Consider the following 13,867-nt stretch of genomic DNA (forward strand, 5'->3'; position numbering starts at 1 on the left):
AGCCGCGTGTTCAGGACAGGCCTGAGATGGGTAGCCTCGGGGTTTGGCAGTTCTGGGAAAAGTTGAGCTTACAAGGCAGATTTCAGCAAAATGGGAAGGAAGGAAAGGTATTTGATTTGTTTGCCAACAAAAAATGAAAGAAAGAAAGGCTGTTTTATGTGAAGGAATAAAGAAGCCGGAGGCCACGCCCCACGAAGGCCATTGGCTGCCATCCTTCGCGGGACCTGGGGTGCTTGGATGCACATAGTTGCTGTGGGCACATGGTCGGGCTGAGGCCCCTTTGAAAAGTCCTCTGTGCCCATTTTGGCTTCCTTCAGTGACTCGGTTCTCCAGGTCTGTGTCGGATACTGAGTTGTTTTCAGCACGGCCTCGCCGGAGGCCCCCTCTGCCTCCAAGGGCCCCATCCTCAGAGGGGGCCTCTAGCTCCTTAGCAGTGGGGAGCCCCTGTGGGAAAAGCTCAGAGAGGGGAGAGCAGGGAAGCAGCGTTGGCATCAGAAAAGAGGGCCAGACCCTCCTCTACTCGTGTGGTGACTTTGAACTTCAGAATATCAACGATTCTCCCCCGTTGCCATCCATCAGGCGGTGTTAGGGGCCAGGGCGCAGCCTGCGGGACTGACCGGAGTTACTGGACACACCTGTGAGAGCAGGGAGGCGCGCAGGTGTCCCGGGGCCCATGCAGAGCCCCGGGAGAACTTAGGCATCCTCGTTCCCAGCTGGGCCGTGCACGGCGTTCAGGTGTCCGGATGCCACCTGAGCAGGGGGAGCACTCAGGTGTCCCGGTGATCCCTGGACCAGGTGTCATTACGGCCACTTGGAACCGATTAGAGCCTGAGAGTCCAGCCTCTATACCTGGACCAGTAGACCTGAGGTGTCCCAGTTCCCACCTGGGCCGTGCAGAGAACTCCGGTGCCCCGTGAGCCCTGACCCGGCCCCGTCTGGACTGGTTGCCCCCCGCCCCCCCAGACACACACACGCTGACCTGCCGACGGGTGGCTAACCAGCTCCTTCCCTGGCCCCTTGGCGGCCGTGCCCACCCCAGGTGTTCCAGAAGGACGGGCACCCCGTGTGCTTCGACACCTCCAACGAGGACGACTGCAACTGGATGATGCTGGTGCGGCCGGCAGTGGGGCCCGAGCACCAGAACCTGACGGCCTACCAGCACGGCAACGACGTGTACTTCACCACCTCGAGGGACATCCCCCCGGGCGCCGAGCTGCGCGTGTGGTACGCCGCCTTCTACGCCAAGAAGATGGACAAGCCCATGCTGAAGCAGGCCTGCTCCGGAACCCACGGTACACGCGGCCCCGCTGCCTGGCGGCCGAGGGGGTGCTGTGCCGGCGAGCCGCTGCGGCGTGGGGGGCCAGGGGCTGCTCTTGACCCCACGGGCCTGGGTCTGCCGTTCTGCTTGTTCAGGGTCTGGGCTCCCCCTAAGCCGGACGCCGGCTGGGGAGTCGGGGTGCTGGGGCACGACAGGCTGATACTCAGCTCTGCCCTCCGGGCTTTCGATGCGGTAACGCCTCCCCACCCACCGTCCTGCAAGGGCACATGGTCGGGCGACCGTCTCTGTTTTGGGACAGAGGAAACGGAGCACAGAGAGGTTGGGGAACCTGCCCTGAGTCACAGTGCAGGAGATGGAGGAGTCGGGGTTCGGACCTGGAATCTGGCTCCAGGCTGGTGCTGTCCGGCTTGTGGCAGCCTCCTCCAGATCTGGGGGGTTGCGCAGGGGCGTGTGGGTGCGTGCATGCGTGTGTGCTCACGTGTGCATGTGTGTTTGTGCGTATGTGTCCGAAGGACCTGGCGAAGGTCGTATGTGTGATTTGCCCAAATCCAGCTTTCCTGTGGGAAAAGCAGCCCAGAATTAGTGTCCTGCCGCCCCGGGGTGTGGGGCCTCACCGTGTCGAGGGGGCCCTCCGGCCAGGTCGTGAGCCGCCGCACGTGTACCTGGTGCCACCGGGGCAGGCGCACCTGTTGTCACAGTTACTTGCTCGGGGAGAAATAGCCCTTTTTCCTCTGACCCCCGCCCCCCCGCCCCCCACACTGCCGGATTCTGACAGGAAATGGTTTCCTTTCTCTTACGAACACGCTGTGATACAAAGAGGGTCTTAACGTATTTTTAAGGCTCTGGTCTGTCCCGGGTGATCGCGGCTTTGTGACCTGCCCCCCCTCCCCCTCCGTGGAGCCCTCCTGGTTTTCCCCGTGCCGGCAGTGTGAGGAGAGGCGTCCGTGAGGCTGCCCAAACCAAGCAGACCTTAAGCAGGCTCAAACAACAGAAAGGGGCTGCCTCTCAGCCCCGGAGCCTGGGGGCCCTGACCAGGTGTTGGCAGAGCTCGTTCCTTCTAGAGGCCTCTCCCAGCTTCTGGTGCGGCCAGCAGCCCTTGGCATTCCTTGGCTTGTAGATGCGTCACCCTGATCCCTGTCCCTGTCCTCGTGTGGCCTTCTCTCCCCTGTGTCTCTGTGTTCTCTCTTGTAGGGACACCAGTCACTGGATTGAGGGTCCGCCCTCTTAATGACATCTGCAAAGACTCGATCCAGAGATTGCAGGCGGATGTGAATTTCGGGGGGCCACTCTTCCACGCGCTAAAGGCTGGGTGGTGAGCGGGGGGTAGGGTGGAGCCACTGAGGGTGCTCTCGGGGAATGTCGGTGGGGAGCCAGATGGCCAGATGGCCTGCACTCCGGTTCTGGTGGCTGTGGAGGGCTTGCCACCTTCACAGAGATACTTGCAGAGGAAGACTGGGAGCTTTATGGAGTGTACTTTATTTTGGTAGTGAAGGCCACACTAAGAATTTGGAGAGACCCACAGCTTTTCACCCGGCTGCTCCCAAGCCCACCTTTAGGATTTGCACATTAGGAGGCATTGACGTGTCCCGCTGGGCCAGGCATCACTCTGGAGCGTGGTGCGGCCGGGCTCACAGGTGCCGTGCAAGATCTTCAGGATCTTCCCGATCTGACTTTCTCGTGTTCCGGATTCCTTCCGGCCTGGGCAGCTGATGTGCATGCCCTGGGGCCAGCCAGACTGCAGGTCACGGTGTGGGTCATTAGAGGCTGGCCTTGTCCGCTGTGTCCTGCTTGATGTCTCCCCCCCTCACGACTCTCAGGTCAAAGAGCAAGCTTGCTGCCCCCCTCCCAGAGTTGCAGTTCTGCTTGCTTTTACCTACGGGAAAGCTCTCTAATCTGGAGCTGCATCTGAGAAGGGAGATTCTAACGAAATTGGTCTGGTCTGTGTCGACCCGGACAGCTGCCTCCTTATTTGCCCCCAGCCACCCTCCTGGGGGATCCTGAGCTGGCTGTCCTTCGTCCTCCGTGTGTTCCTTCTGAGAACACGGGACACGATGGCTCATCACGTCCCCATCAGCTGGAAGGCACAGTCCCCCAAAATGAGTCTGGAATCAGGAAAGCAAATAAGCAACTTAGGCACTCTGAAATCTTAGAAATACTTTTTATGGTTGTTCACTCTGTTTTGGGAGAAATGGCAGGGAAGTGTTTCATAGAAATGTAGCGGAAGTTCTTGAGTACTGTTACCTGGCTGGTTAGTCGGGTCCCTCATTTCTTACACCTGCTGAGTGATGGCTTAGCTCAGGCGTGCTGGTAGCTCCCCAGGGGACACGCGACATCCGCCACCGTGCACGGTGCCTGTGGTGAAACGGTGACCCGGCAGCCGCCCCCTGCCTCCGCCACCCTGTCCTCCCGCCCAGCCCCTTCCCAAAGCCCTGCCGCCCAGCGGAGCTTCTAGAGCCCTGCTCCAGCCCTGCCTGCCCTGAGTGCCTGGGGCCCCGCCGAGCAGTCTTGGGTGCTCCCCCAGCTGAAACATTTTGTTGGGAGCCCACCATGCCCGCTTCTTAGACACTAGAGTAGGTGCCAAGACCTGTGAAGAGGGGCCTGGACCAGCCAGAAAGCTGGTCATCTGCATGACTCTGATTACCCAGATCCGACAGGTCGGGAGAGGGCCTCCCCTCCCCTTCCCAGCGACGAGGCCTCTGGTCTGCACGCCCTCGAGACCCCTGCAGTGGAGTGGAGGGAAGGGGGCCTTTGTGGCCATCACTGCGCCTCGGGCCCAGTGGAGGAGGGGCGCAGCAAGGCGGATGGGCCTTAGGGACCACCGCCACGTGCTAGAAGAATCGTGCTGGGGGCCAGTGGACAAGGAGCTGTCTGCCCATAAATCATTCAGACTTTCTTGGTGAGCATCAGAAGTGTGGAGACTCATTAATTTCATTCGGCCTCTTTTTCAAATTTGCTGCAAAATGCATCTCGGTTATAGAAATCAGCCAATTTGCAGATGGCAGAGCTGACTTCTCAACACAGCAAAGTCAGAGGATCAGACACGTCCTTGAAAAAAAATAACTTCTACTATATTTTTTTCCGGGTAGGAGATTTACTTTTCACATTTTTTCTTGGGCTGACATTGAAGTTGGTTTCCTTGCTTTGCCCAGATGGGCCTGTTGACAGGTGAAGGAAGGACATGGGTCTAAATGGGCAGGCGCGAGGGCGCACATCGGCTGCGGTCCTCAGATATTGTCATCTGATCTTCAAAAGTACTTTTCTAGTGAAAAAGATAAAATGTACACACATCTATAACATGTGGAAAACTATTTTCAATCACCATTTTAATGACTCTTGGCATTTTTGACTAGCAGTTCGCGGTATTTGTTAAAAATCAGCCCGGCTGATGTACAGTTTGCGCATGAGAAGACTTGGCAGTTTTCGGTGCGCAGCTCAGGGGGTTTTGACAGAGGCGTCCGGTTGTGTCAGCTGCGCCACAGCCGAGGTCGAGAACATCGTCACCAGCCCGGAGGGGTCTCTCGGTTCCCTCGTGCGGCTTTGCGCTCGGGCCCCTGGCGCCCAGCAAGCTGCCTTCCGTCCCTGCAGCTGAGCTGTGTCCCTCCTGGTCTCCAACAGAGCCCCGCGTTGTCCCACAGGCGAGGTCTCGCTTCGCGCGTTCCCAGGCATACTTGTAACTCGTCCACCTTCAGTATCGGCCCTCCTGTCGCTCCCTGTGCCGCATCGCTTGTCACCGGGCGGTGTTTCTGTTGCTTTGACACGTCTCTTTTGTTGGACGTTTAAGTGATGGGCCATCGAGAACTGCCTTCTGATTGTTGGCTCGTTTTTGTTCTTTTTTTTTTTAAAGATTTTATTTATTTATTTGAGAGAGAGAGAGAGAGAGAGAGCATGAGAGGAGAGAGGGTCAGAGGGAGAAGTAGACTCCCCACTGAGCGGGGAGCCCGATGTGGGACTCGATCCCGGGACTCCAGGATCACGACCTGAGCTGAAGGCAGACGCTTAACCGACTGAGCCACCCAGGCGCCCCGGCTCGTTTTTGTTCTTAAAAATTCTGATCTTTTAGCGATAATTTTTGGAAAATAGAGTTCTTCCCTTGATGGGGGGGTGGGGGGGACAGAGGTCACGACAGGTCCTTCTAATTGGTCCTTTTGACTGACCTCAGTGCAGGTTGAAGAGAAGGGCTTCTCGTGTCACGTTAGTTTGAATCCCATTTGTGGGGGTGGGGACCGTCCCACTGGAGATGGCAGCCCCTGGGGGCCAGAAGAAATGACCTGGATTCACAGGTGTCCTTCCATCTTACCCACTCCTCATCCCTTCCTGAACCCGTCACATGCAAATGTCTCCTCCCCTCTTTTGAGCCACATGTGTTTGAGAAGGTGAGCGAGAAGCGGGAATTCGGCTCTGGCTCCCATTCATCCGTGGTCTTGTCCTGACAGTCTTTGTGCGGTGGATCCGCGGGGGGCGAGGGAGAGCAGAGGGCTGGCTGGCCTGGAGCGTCCCCTAGACCGCGGGTCTCCCGTGGCACCTGCTCCGGACCCCTCCTGCTCTGCCGGTGTTCGTATAACCGAGCATTTCACATCACACGTTTTCCCCTTATTATCTGAGGAGGACTCAGGAAATGGACACCAACAGTTAGGGCCGTGGCCTGCATCTCTTGCTTCCTGTCTTTGCAACCTTGTTGCTGGTTTGGATACAGAAAGAGGGGTGCTTTGTCCCCGCTCCGAATGCATGTGCAGCTGCAATTCTGGGTGATTTTTGTTTAAGGACGCAGGAGTTTGCTGAATGGGTGGCCCCCCGGAGTGTTGCGTGTGATGGGTCATGCGGTGGCCGAGTGGGAGTGGTGGTGAGGGCGCCTGGGGCCGCCCGACAGGGCCTGGAGAGACGGGGCCGGGCCAGGGGATCACGGCCGGAGGCTCGCTGAGAATGTCCCCGGTTTTTAGGTCCACGGAGTAGTATAGTTGACAAGGGAGCTGCGGTTCCCCTCTGCAGAGCCGTGTCTCCCCCATTCCCTGAGCCCTGCCCACGCGTCTCTGGGGTGCGAGGAAGAGGGGCTGAGGGCCCTGCACAGCGGCTGCCTGCCCGCTCTTCAATTCTAATGCAAATTAGACAGAATTAAAACCTCGGTTCCTCAGGGGCAGGAGCCCCAAGCGCCTGCCACCTCAGAGGCGAGGCGTATTCAGAGCGATCGGCGCAGAAAGTTCTGCGGAGCCCCCGCCACACCGGGCCCAGGGCACACTGACGGCCGGTCTCTCGTACGAGCCAGAGAGAGACTGAGGAATTCAGTTTGATCTGAAGGGTTTTTTTCTCGAAGTCGTGCAGAGGGATGCATCTGGTCCCACTGGCCCGGCTTCGGGAGGAGTCACGTTTCTGTGACTGGCGACAGACCCCGCGCCGTGCCGCTCCAGCACCACCTGCCTGTGCTCAGTCTCCTCACCTGGGAAATGGGGGCGTCCCTGGGGACCGCAGGAGTCCACGCGTGTGAAGCCCGGGGAGCGGGGCCGAGAGGGGAGCCGTGCTGACCGCCTCCACAGCGCCGGCCCCGGGCGACAGGCGCGCCCCCTGCGGCGCTGGGCTTGGGGGGGACGCGCTGCTCTGCATCACCCTTCCCTCTGCTCTTTCGAAGCTGCGGGCACACCAGAAAGCAGCGCCGCGGTGGAGTCCGAGCCCAGCCCATGGGTGTGTAAAGTGTGTTCCGCCACCTTCCTGGAGCTGCAGCTTCTGAACGGTAAGCGCCGGTGTGCACGCTGGTGGCTGCCACGGGGAAGTCTGGGTGGAACGGCTCCAGGTTGTGCTCTTCCTGCCACGCCGTCCCTTTGGACAGGTGGCCGGCAGGACGTTCGCTGGCCTTGTGTGAGCAGCGCACTCCCGGGCCGCTGTGTAGACCCCAGCCGTGTCCCCCAGAGCTGCACGCGCTCATGCTCGGACACTTGGCCTGGAACAAGGCTCCCACAAAGTGCCTGGCCCCAGGGCGCTCTCTTTGCCTCAGGCTCTGTGACGTCTCGCAGCTGGGGGCGGTTAGGCTCTGTGTTTTCTCCAGTCTTTCCAGGTGCGTTCAGCCAGGCGGGCTCATCGTTGGCTTGTTCTGCCGTGTGGCCAAACTGCCAAGCCCTTCCTGTGACACACATCACATTCTGTTGTGTTTGCTTTTTAATTTTCTTTCCCTCCCTGGACCCAGCTCCTCGAGGGCACTCACCCAGCACGATGGCCCTAAGTGTGGAACAAACAGAGAAGTAACAGCCCCTTCATGCAGAAGGCCTGTGCTGAGCCAGTGGAGATTTGCGCTGGGGAGGATAGGTCCCCGGCCCTGATGTGCGCACAGGCGCCATCTGTCATTTGCGTGTGGGTCCCCACCTGTGTCGTGGGTTGTCTCCCTCCTCCTCCTTGCCACGGCGCTGTGGTCCAGCCGGTCTGGGCCTTCACTGAGGGGAGTTTGTCTGTTCTTGAACTCTGTACCCATCCCTGCCTGCCTGGTTCCTGGGGTTCTGTAGTTGTCTTTTCTTGGGAGGTCTCGAAGGGCTTTCTTCAGTTGAAAGTAAAGCAAAGATTATTTGCTTCTGTGCAGTGTTTTTCAAGATAATATCGTTTATCGTGAGTTGAGTATTTCTCAGTATTTCTCTTTAGAGGCTACATTCTTAAGTAATTGTAGTATGAATTCATCATAAACATTGGAAAACATAAGTGAGTATAAAAAAGAAAAGGAACATTGCCCGTGGTGTCAGCATCCGGAGAGAGCCACAGTACCGTGCTGGAACACCCTTCCGCACTTCTTCCTTGCACGTACATGTGCATGCATGCTTGTGCTTTCTATAAAACTGTGCGCATGGTGAACCTGCCCTGGTTTCATCACCTAATTTAGCTTTTAAAATAGTCCTGTTTGGTGCGGTGAAAATGCTTTTATTTTCAAAAGCAGTGGAAATAAAGTTTATTTGGCTATGAAAGGGCACACACTCAACAAATGAAGGTAAAAACAAACAAAAATGGTGGTAGGGGGTGGGCGTACTGACAGGCCGCCTCACTGTCCTTGTGTGTTTTCTTCCCTCTTCTGCAGAGCATCTGTTGGGTCACTTGGAACAAGCCAAAAGCCTTCCCCCAGCCAGCCAGCATGAAGCAGCTCCTGAGAAGGAACCGGATGTGCCCCGGGGGGAGCCTCCTGCAGTTCTCAAGAGTGCCGGTGCCACCAAAGAGCAGAAGAAAAAGCCTCGAAGGGGGAGAAAACCCAAAGCATCAAAACCTGAGCAGCCACTAGACATCATAGAAGGCAAGGAGCCAGCAGGTGAGGGTGGTCCTGGGGGAGGAGCCAGCAGGTGGGGGCTGGTCCTGGGGGAGGAGCCAGCAGGGGGGCTGGTCCTGGGGGAGGAGCCAGCAGGTGGGGGCTGGTCCTGGGGGAGGAGCCAGCAGGGGGGCTGGTCCTGGGGGAGGGGCCAGCAGGTGAGGGTGGTCCTGTGGGAGGAGACAGCAGGGGGGCTGTCCTGGGGGAGGGGCCACAGGTGGGGGTCCTGGGGAAGGGGCCAGCAGGTGGGGGCTGGTCCTGGGGGAGGAGCCAGCAGGGGGGGCTGTCCTGGGGGAGGGACCAGCAGGTGAGGGCTGGTCCTAGGGGAGGAGCCAGCAGGTGGGGGCTGGTCCTGGGGGAGGGGCCAGCAGGTGAGGGTGGTCCTGTGGGAGGAGACAGCAGGGGGGCTGGTCCTGGGGGAGGGGCCAGCAGGTGAGGGTGGTCCTGTGGGAGGAGACAGCAGGGGGGCTGTCCTGGGGGAGGGGCCACAGGTGGGGGTCCTGGGGAAGGGGCCAGCAGGTGGGGGCTGGTCCTGGGGGAGGAGTCAGCAGGTGGGGGCTGGTCCTGGGGGAGGAGCCAGCAGGTGAGGGCTGGTCCTGGGGGAGGAGCCAGCAGGGGGGCTGATCCTGGGGGAGGAGCCAGCAGGTGAGGGCTGGTCCTGGGGGAGGAGCCAGCAGGGGGGCTGGTCCTGGGGGAGGGGCCAGCAGTGAGGGTGGTCCTGTGGGAGGAGACAGCAGGGGGGCTGTCCTGGGGGAGGGGCCACAGGTGGGGGTCCTGGGGGAGGGGCCAGCAGGTGGGAGCTGGTCCTGGGGGAGGAGTCAGCAGGTGGGAGCTGGTCCTGGGGGAGGAGCCAGCAGGGGGGCTGTCCTGGGGGAGGAGCCAGCAGGGGGGCTGGTCCTGGGGGAGGGACCAGCAGGGGGGCTGTCCTGGGGGAGGGACCAGCAGGTGAGGGCTGGTCCTGGGGGAGGAGCCAGCAGGTGGGGGCTGGTCCTGGGGGAGGAACCAGCAGGGGGGCTGTCCTGGGGGAGGGACCAGCAGGTGAGGGCTGTCCTGGGGGAGGGGCCAGCAGGTGGGGGCTGGTCCTGGGGGAGGAGCCAGCAGGTGGGGGCTGGTCCTGGGGGAGGAACCAGCAGGGGGGCTGTCCTGGGGGAGGGACCAGCAGGTGAGGGCTGTCCTGGGGGAGGGGCCAGCAGGTGGGGGCTGGTCCTGGGGGAGGAGCCAGCAGGTGGGGGCTGGTCCTGGGGGAGGAGCCAGCAGGTGGGGGTTGGTCCTGGGGGAGGAGCCAGCAGGTGGGGGCTGGTCCTGGGGGAGGAGCCAGCAGGTGGGGGCTGGTCCTGGGGGAGGAGCCAGCAGGTGGGAGCTGGTCCTGGGGGAGGAGCCAGCAGGTGGGAGCTGGTCCTGGGGGGAGGAGCCAGCAGGTGAGGGTGGTCCTGGGGGAGGAGCCAGCAGGTGGGAGCTGGTCCTGGGGGAGGAGCCAGCAGGTGAGGGTGGTCCTGGGAAAAATCAGTGTAGAGAGAACAGGTGGAGGTGGGACCTAGCCTTCCCTTTCGCCCTGACTCAGCTCTTCATAGCACAGTTCCCATGTAACACAGCGGGCGCTGCAAAGCGTGCAGGTTGTGAATACTGACCAGGGTTCCACCTGGGTCACCACACCCTGTCAGGACAGAGAACATGGCCATCTCCCCAGACTTTCCTCCTTGGCTTTGCGTGAATCAGTCTTGCCCCTCCTGGGGTTTCACGTGCATCCCTCTTTCCGTGCCCAGCGTCTTGCTCGTGGCACATGGAGCGAGATTCTCCCACGCTGGGTTTTTGGCTGCTCCTTGTCCTTGGCTGCCAAGCGGCGTCGTTGCCCATGTGAATGCCCACGGTCCGCTCACACAGCACCTGTGCACGGGCTTGTAGCTTGCTTCCAGGCCGCGGCCGGGCCCATTCTCTGTGATGGTTTCCTCAGTTGAGTTTGGAGGGACTCTGACCCACTTTCTTGGGTGTGCAGGGCCCACGGCCCCTCGGTCCTCCTGTGACCTCTGCCGGCAGCGCCTGGTACCAGCAGACTCCCGGGGGCTCTCACGTATCGGGACCAGATGGGACGCTGAGGCCTGGGTCCCCTCGCTGTCTTCGTACCGGCCACTGGGCGCTTGGCTGTCTGGTAGAGCCCTTGTTTCCTTTTCTGAGAGTGAGAAGAAATGCGTATTCTTTCCCAGAGTGAAAAAGTATTCAGAGGAGCAGCATTCATGTAATACTCTGGGATGGTCTGGGCCTTTCTGGCTCCTGCAGCCAGCTCCAAGTTTGTGTTCTGCTCAGAATTGATAGACAAGTGATTTAAACCTCCCCTCCCCTGAGCAGCCCCCCTACTTCTCTCTACACAGGTAGAGAAGATGTGAGGGGCGCCGAAAGCTTATTAAGTGCTTATTTCCCTAATTATTAGTTGCATATGACAACATAGAGCAGATGAGGTGGTAGAAACCAGGGGCTAAAATTTTTGTGTTATTGTCCCATATTTCACTTGTCCAGGGGTTCAGGCCAGGATACCTGTTACTGCAATTATTTGCTATCTGACTCTCGTACAAAATGATTATCTGCTTTTGAACATACTCACGATGACTTGTCTGATTTTAAAAGCTAATATTTGTAAATCTCTGTCAGGACTAATTTAATAAGTGAAAAGGTCCCACTGTGTATCAGAATGTTTAGATTTTAGTTGGTAGGAAAAGGGACTGAAACAGTGTTTTAACTGCTGTGGTTTTAGAAAAGAATCACAAATTATAATTTCAGCCTGGAGTTAGGAATAACTTTTTGCTTTTCTAAACAGGTAAATGCGTGGATTCCAAAATATCGCTAGTTTTTCTTTCTTCTTTCTTCCCGTGTGTATCTTGCGATCCGTGTCTACGACTTTGTCCTGGTCCTCTCGGGCGTGTCCTCCTGGGTGGGTTGTGATCTGTCCCCTACCCTGGCGATGGCGCTGACATGGCCTGTCCCGTCCCCTTCACACAGAGCCAGTGGCAGAGATCATTACCGAGGTCCCGCCGGACGAGCCCGTGGCCGCGGCGCCGGACGAGCGCATCATGGAGCTGGTTCTGGGGAAGCTGGCCACCAGCACTGGTGACGCCGGTTCAGTGCCAAAGTGAGTCCCTGTCGCGGCCCTCAGGGCGCTGGTGCGGTCGGCACGCCATCCGGGCAGGAAGACGCCTCCAGCAGGGAGGCTGGCTCACTCCGGGTGCGGGGACATGGGTGAGCTTGGGGAGCAGCGGGACCGTTCTGGAACTCAGGACCAGTCATACATTGTCTGTGAAAATGGTTAAAAACAAATTTTTTTTTATTTTAGTGAAACCTACATCACCTAAAATTTACCATCTTAACCACTTTTAAGTGCCCAGTCCTGCAGCATTAAGTCCTTGCACGTTGCTGTGCGACCTTCACCCCAGTCCATCTGCGGAGCATTTTCATCTTCCCAAACTGAAACTCTGTGCTCCTTAAACGCTAACTTCTCCGACACCCCCCTCCTACCTCTGTCTCTGTGAAGATGGAGGTACCTGGTAGGCGGTCGCTATGTCTCTAGGGTCCTCGTATGAGGGCAGCCGCACGGTGTTTGTCCTTTTGTGACTGGCTGTGTCAGATTGACCCCCCCCCCCGCCGTGTGAAGGCCGGACGTTGTTTCATCATATGGATATACATAGACCCTATTTTGTTATCCATTCCTACATCAGTGGACACTTGGGCTGCTTCCACCTGTTGGCTATTATGAGTACTGCTGCTATTATAAGACAGTGTTATATTTGAATTTCCGTGACTTTAACACCTTGTCTGTGTTTTTCTTTTCTTTTTTGCGAACACGGAAAATATTTTGTATTTCAGTGTTCATTTTTGGGTACGTCTTTGCTGTGACGCTGAATAAGCTGGTGGTAATTTTGGGGGGCCTTTTTTGGAGTGCCTCTTACATTTCTCACAATGTGCCTGGTCCTGTTGTTCCTGGAACCCGTGCAGATACTGACAGCGAGGACCAACGTGTCATCCAAAACAGGGTCACTTGGTTCTCTGTCTACCCTGTCTTCTTGCCCAGAGGATTTCTGTGGCTTATCATCGGAAATACCTTTCGTAGGGAGAAGAAATTTCAAAATCAGGGTCAGAGAAAGTATAAAGCAGAGTAGAGGCCAGACCACGCGAGAAAAACCGCACAGCCAGGGTTATTCTCTGCACAGACTGAGCCGCGAGCTTCCTGGCGGCCAGAGTGAAGATGCACTCAGCCGTGTGGCCACACAGAAAACACGGTGCCATTGTACGTTCATGGTGTCTGTGCCGTCCAGATGCCCCGGAGGCGGGGGCCAGGCCCGCGTGCCTTCCCTCCTGTCTCCCATGGTGCTAGGAAGGTTTGGAAGGAGCTCTTTCCAAGATGATCGTGACCTTGGACTTCTTCTCCAGCGCTGCAGTCTGCCCTGCCCCGCCCCGTCTCACCGTTCTGTCTGACCTGGCAGGTTCCCACATCATCAGAGCACCACCATCGCCCTCAAGAGGAGCCTAATTCTGTCGAGCCGGCACGGCGTCCGGAGGAAGCTTGTCAGGCAGCTGGGGGAGCACAGGCGGGTCTATCAGTGCAGTATCTGCAGCAAGGTCTTCCAGAACAGCAGCAACCTGAGCAGGCATGTGCGCTCACACGGTGAGTCCCTGCACGCCGCCCGCCACGGGGCCGGGGCCGGGGAGCACCGCTGGAGTCCCTGCACGGCCGCCCGCCACGGGGCCGGGGCCGGGGAGCACCGCTGGAGTCCCTGCACGGCCGCACGCCACGGGGCCGGGGCCGGGGAGCACCGCTGGAGTCCCTGCACGGCCGCCCGCCACGGGGCCGGGGCCGGGGAGCACCACTGGAGTCCCTGCACGGCCGCCCGCCACGGGGCCGGGGCCGGGGAGCTCCGCTGGAGTCCCTGCACGGCTGCCCGCCACGGGGACGGGGACGGGGAGCACCGCTGGAGTCCCTGCACGGCCGCCCGCCACGGGGACAGGGCCGGGGAGCACCGCTGGCCAGGGCCCCCCCCCCCCCGCCGGCGGTCCTGGGGGGGGGAGGTTGCCCCGGGGATGTGGGGAGAGGTTGCTGAGGGCCTCACAAACACACCGGCCGTGGACCCGCTCCAGAGGCGGCGTGTGCAGCCCTGGTCCACGCCCGGAGTCGTGGACCGGCTGCTTATTGGTTGGCTCGTAGGCGACAAGCTATTTAAATGTGAGGAATGTGCCAAGTTGTTCAGCCGCAAGGAGAGTCTGAAGCAGCATGTCTCCTACAAGCACAGCAGGAACGAGGTGGGTGGGACCCGGCTTCGGCTCCGCGGGCTGGCGTG

General features: G+C 59.1%; 1 protein-coding gene across 2 annotated transcripts in view; it reads left to right on the forward strand.

The window, feature by feature from the left end:
* PRDM15 (PR/SET domain 15) overlaps nt 1–13,867 on the forward strand; it is a 65,860-nt gene that overhangs the window by 23,771 nt on the left and 28,222 nt on the right. For both annotated transcript variants that reach the window (XM_036097267.2, XM_036097269.2), the window contains 6 exons: nt 1,040–1,292; nt 6,900–7,001; nt 8,325–8,549; nt 11,538–11,667; nt 13,016–13,197; nt 13,735–13,829. In XM_036097267.2, coding sequence (XP_035953160.2) covers nt 1,040–1,292; nt 6,900–7,001; nt 8,325–8,549; nt 11,538–11,667; nt 13,016–13,197; nt 13,735–13,829 — 987 coding nt within the window. The remainder of the gene's footprint in view (nt 1–1,039; nt 1,293–6,899; nt 7,002–8,324; nt 8,550–11,537; nt 11,668–13,015; nt 13,198–13,734; nt 13,830–13,867) is intronic.

Source organism: Halichoerus grypus, chromosome 1 (genome assembly GCF_964656455.1).
Source record: "Halichoerus grypus chromosome 1, mHalGry1.hap1.1, whole genome shotgun sequence".
NCBI lineage: Eukaryota > Metazoa > Chordata > Mammalia > Carnivora > Phocidae > Halichoerus > Halichoerus grypus.